The sequence below is a fragment of the Protobothrops mucrosquamatus genome, unplaced genomic scaffold (assembly GCF_001527695.2).
Source record: "Protobothrops mucrosquamatus isolate PMUCROS unplaced genomic scaffold, P.Mucros_1.0 scaffold8188, whole genome shotgun sequence".
Classification (NCBI taxonomy): domain Eukaryota; kingdom Metazoa; phylum Chordata; class Lepidosauria; order Squamata; family Viperidae; genus Protobothrops; species Protobothrops mucrosquamatus.
The window spans coordinates 1-5197 of NW_015393985.1; the positions used below are offsets into that span (position 1 = coordinate 1).

General features: G+C 36.9%; 1 protein-coding gene across 1 annotated transcript in view; it reads right to left on the reverse strand.

Moving 5' to 3' along the window:
* Positions 1-48: 48 nt before the first annotated feature.
* Positions 49-5197, reverse strand: part of LOC107300726 (complement component C7-like) — a gene marked incomplete at both ends in the record, with an annotated part of 9710 nt that continues 4561 nt past the window's right edge. The window contains 4 exons of the mRNA XM_015830027.1: positions 49-183; positions 785-923; positions 2797-2947; positions 3461-3602. Of these exons, the coding sequence (XP_015685513.1) occupies positions 49-183; positions 785-923; positions 2797-2947; positions 3461-3602 (567 nt within the window). The remainder of the gene's footprint in view (positions 184-784; positions 924-2796; positions 2948-3460; positions 3603-5197) is intronic.

Consider the following 5197-nt stretch of genomic DNA (forward strand, 5'->3'; position numbering starts at 1 on the left):
CTTCACTTTTCTATCACCTGAGAAGGAAGAAAGCAAAGCAATACATACCTCTGAACGGTCTTTTGCATATTCTTCTTCTGTGTAGTGATGGTAATCATTTCCATTAGCGCGACTCTCTGTCTCTTTCATATAGGACCAGCTACTGTTGTAAAATTCAGTATTGAATTCATTCTCAATTTTCACCTGTACAAAGAAAAAAAAAAGATATTTGTTGACTCATTAAAAATAATACTGCTACATTCTGGTTCTTGAAATGAATATAGATTGCCTCCATAATGCAGCTTTTGTCAAGATGAAATAATGCTGATATAAATGCTACAGGTGCTCCTAGAATTCCCAGCAAAATTGCCAAATAACGAAGAAGCATCCTGTCTGGAAATATTGGGAGCTATTAATTCAAATACATCTGGAAGTTGCTGAATTGGAGTAACACCAAATTAACTCCAGTCAATAAATGCAAATTTCCTCCTATTTTTTTTATGACCGCTGCCAGATGGGCAACCCAGATGGTGTCTAATGGTAATAATACAAGTGGTGAGATGTTGGGTTAAAAAAGTATTTAACCAATGGAAACAAAAAACAGCTATGTGGAAAAAAAACTCCTATTCTTACTAAAGGTATTAGTAGCTGCTGGTAGGAAGAGGTTGGATTAGCTCTTTATCAGGCTGTAGATAGCAGCTCCATATAGTCCTAACACAACATCTCTGATGTCAGATGGTATCTTTTAATGTCTGGTCATGGATAGATTAGAAATATATCAATAAGGAAAATAAACTAATCACACCTCAAATGTATAAGCAAGGACATTTTCACTCAGCCGATAATATTCTCTCCGGTCACCGCTGAAGACCTTCCGACATTGGCCACCAAAGCTCTTAGTGTCAATGACCACACCTTTCATTTCACCAGTAAGGGCATCAAAGCTGCAAGCAAATAAAGTTATAATGTAACTATAAGTGCAAGATCTAGAATGTGCGCTCTGGAACTAATCATTGGTACATCTACAGTTAAACTATGGACAGAACAAGATAGCCATGATGAAGTTCTGTAAGCCACAAAGCTGATAGCATATAACAGCATGTTACATAAAGAGGAACGGAATTGCTCTCTGTATCTTATAATACTAAAACATTTTAATCTCTATGGCAACTGTCTTTGATAAGCTACATTTTGATCCCAAATTAACATAACAATGGCCAATCTCCTCTCATCTTTTTATTCAAATGAAGCCATCCACAAGGCCACAGCAATGCATAAAGCGTATAATTTATAAGCTTTGAAATAATATCCTAGCCTTTGTGCTGAAGTACCAATCACTCCATTAAGATCAACCAGCCAAGAGACTGGAGAAAAGCAGTAGCTATTTATGAATATCTCTGCTTCTGCAAAAACATGCTTAACCATGGTTTATTGAATAATCCCCAATTAACTGAGTTTATACAACATGCTGTATATCATGTCTAACAAACCACAGTAGCTGAGTATACACCACATGCCAAACAACCAAAGCCAAGTGACCCCATTATTGCTCTGTATGATGTGTCAATCCAGCAAAGGGGCAATCCAGAATAAAAGGCCCAAGCATTTCAGATGACATTTTTACTGGTTTTCTTCCTTCTTATAGGATCTATAACTGCTTTCCCCAATCCAGATGTCTTCCAAATATCTCAACTAATTCCCTGAGAATTCTGAGAATTAAAACATGCAAGTGGAAGGCATCCAGGTTGAACAAGATTGGCCTAAAAAAAAAATCACTGCCAAAAATATGAGTGCGACTGGCTGCTCAGTTTATGCAATTTGCTAAGTGAACTGAACAATTATTGAGCTATTTCCATACTGCTCTTACATTCATTTTCCTGCTAAATCTTTTTTGACTTCAGGTTGGCGACTATGGCTCAATTCAGACAATTCATTCTTTCTATAAATAAAATATCAGAATAACCGGCTAAAATGTTTTATTAAAACACAATGATGTGTTAAATGATCCTTAACATGAAAGCCTGACATAACATGAAAACCCGACTTCAGTCCCTCAACTAAGGTTGCATAGGTTGAGGAGATGTTATGATCTAATTGTCCAGAAATTCCAACTTGGGAAAACAGTATCTGTTCTAGGAAAGAAATAAGGAATGGAATTTCTCTTTAGTCACAACAGTAACAAAGAAACTAATGTGGATTATTACAAACTATCCTAAATTGTAAATATTGGATAGAGATGTGCAGATGTACATAAAAAGAACTGATGCTCTCAGTATGGAAATTGGCTTGAATTGCACCACAAAGAGATTCTGCAGGCTTAGGCAAAATGATATGCTTTGACTTCAGCCTTTAGCATGCTACTAATTCTCAACATAGGAAAATATATATTATTTATTTTATTCAACTTAGGTGCCGATCAACTCCAATTGTTTACAACATTTAAAAAAACCCACAATACTTTACCATCCAAAAAGCATATAACAGGGACAAAAGGACAATTTGGTCAACAACACATGTCAAAAATCAAAAGGGACTCCAACCATTCCAATCAAATCTGATCTGAGACTTCCTTCAATGGTGCTCCAGATGTCTCCAGATGTCTCTTCTAGTATTTCATCTCCAAGAACTCCTTGTTAAACCAAGGATCATACATAGGGAGAAGCTGAATAAGTATTGGTTGAAAGAATTAAGTGGTCACGATTAATTGTAATAATTAATATAGTAATTATTAAACATGCTGCCCAGAGTTCTTCAACAAGGGATTGGTAAGTAAAAAGTATAACTTTTTCATTCAGAAGTACAACAAAAGCAAATTACCCTCTCCCTGTAAGCATTACATTAGGAGGTGATCTAAGTGGGGGCTTCTCATCACATATTTTCTTGACTTCTTCACAGTTATCTTCATCAGAGCCACCTTCCAGGCAATCTTGATCTCCATTGCACATCAATGATTTGCGAATGCATTGTCCTATTACCATAAAAATAGACAATAGTGATAGGTAAGAGCTATAAGGAAAACAGAATTGATGAATAAATTGACCTCATAAAAACACAGTGTTGTTTGATATCTTGCTCCGGTGTTTTGGCACTGGGGTTTATTCAATGGTCCCTTTACCACAATCTGACAAACAAAGCTGAAATGTAATTCTGTTAGATAATTTTCTCTACTGTCTCTTACTTACTTCCATTGTCTGTCACTACAGAGCTATCTTTAAGAGATGACCAGGCTGAGCCCGAGGGAGGGGGTCAAACGTGTCATAAGTCATGAGTCCCTTTGTGCCCGCAAGAGATCTAAATCCATCCCATATTGAATGCCTTCTTAATTCCCGCTCATTTCCCTTGACCATTAGTAGCACAGATTTTTGTAGAGAGCTTTAAGTTCGCAATAAATCTTTATCCTCATTTGAATCGCTTGAATGTTCTGATTTTCCCTAGCACTTGACACAATAAGCCAGTCATTTAAACTCTTGAAGCTGTATACCTGAAGAACATCTGAAACGGTCACCACATCCTTCTTCTGTTGGGCAACCTCTTGTGGGAACACATGTACGAGTTTCAAATGAATTTCCTGAGCATGGATTTCCTTCAAACTGTCCATAGGTTGCTACAGTTCGCCTGCGAATCTAAACCAAAACACATTAATTTAGGATTGAAAAGGAGTGTTTTCAGAGAGAATATTCTCTTGGGCCTAATTCATCATGACACATGCTGATGGTTGGTGAGTTCAGGGAATAAGCATTTTTTTTTCTTCCACATTATTTCTTTCTTTCTTCCACATTATAATTCTTTCTGAACCCTCCCTGTTGTTTGTATTAGTCCTGTCGCTGAGAAGAAAAAAAAAAGAAAACGTAGAAAAAAAGCTTGCTTGTCTCTATTTTGAATCGGTATATGTCTATGTAAAATTACATACCCATCAAAATTAGGGACCAGTCTCTTATTAAGAATTCATGTCAGAATAATGATAACTATACCAGCCTTCTACAGCTTGACAGTCTGATGGATTGGATTTGAAATTATGGAATTCCACAACTAATTGTTTTCCTGGTTGAAAAAAAAATTGCCCTAGACAAGGAATCTGATTTTGCATGTTAGCTCTGTCTGTAATTTAATGGCCAGAGCAGCAAGCAGAGGGATACCTCAATTTCTGCATTTCCAGCTTGCTCCTATAAATACATATCCAGAGAGCCTTAGTTAAAAGCCTGACACTGGGGAGAAGAGAGAGAAAAAGAAAAAGAAAAAAAGAGGATAATGAAATAAGTTGAAAGAACACAACATACCAGAAAATTCAGAAAAAAAATCTACTGTATATGTATTGTATCAATAATCAGTTGAAAAGATAAATCAATCAGAATAGAGCTGGAAGGGACCTTGGAGGTCATCTAGACCAACCCCCTGCTCAACAGGAGACCCTATACCATTTCGGACAGGTGTCTTTTTTAAAAAAAACCTCCAGTGATGAAGCACCTACAACTTCGGAAGGCAAGCTGTTCCACTGGTTAATTGTCCTCACTGTTAGGAAGTTTCTCCTTAATTCCAGGTTGCTTCTCTCCTTGATTAGTTTCCATCCATTGTTTCTTGTCTTGCCTTCTGGTGCTTTGGAAAATAAGTTGATCCCCTCTTCTTTGTGGTGGCCCCATAAATATGAGTAAAATGGTTTACTCATAGAGTATAATGAATATAATACTTAAGGCAACACAAAGATGCCCCTTGGACAATTCTCTAAAGTATGACTTCTTGTTATACTTAGAAGTACTATATATTGTTGCAATTAACAAAGGCAACTTATTACCAGCACTTATTGTTTGTCAAAAGGGAATACTAAAAAAGAAATGTAAGGTCATAGAGGGTAGAGCTGTAAGCAAATAAAAGTTTTTTTTACATTGCATATTATCAATGGCATTTCAATCTTAGCTTCCAATTTTTATTTTTTTTTACTTTCTGGATAGTACCCTGATATGATAGCTTCAACACTAGTTTTAACTCGCAAGTGCTAAACAATACCGTACCACTAAGCCCTTCTTAGATCGCGCAGGCAGTAAGACACGAGTCGAGTGACAGTCAGCTCTTGGTTTATTGGCAAGGCATAAAGTAAATCCGGACTGGCTCTCTGGGCCAGGGGAGCCCTCTTTTATGGGATTCCCCTGGCTTGTAATCACACAATTCCATTGGCTGGCAAGACCCTGTTGCTAGTTAGCCAACCAGCAACGGACATGAAACT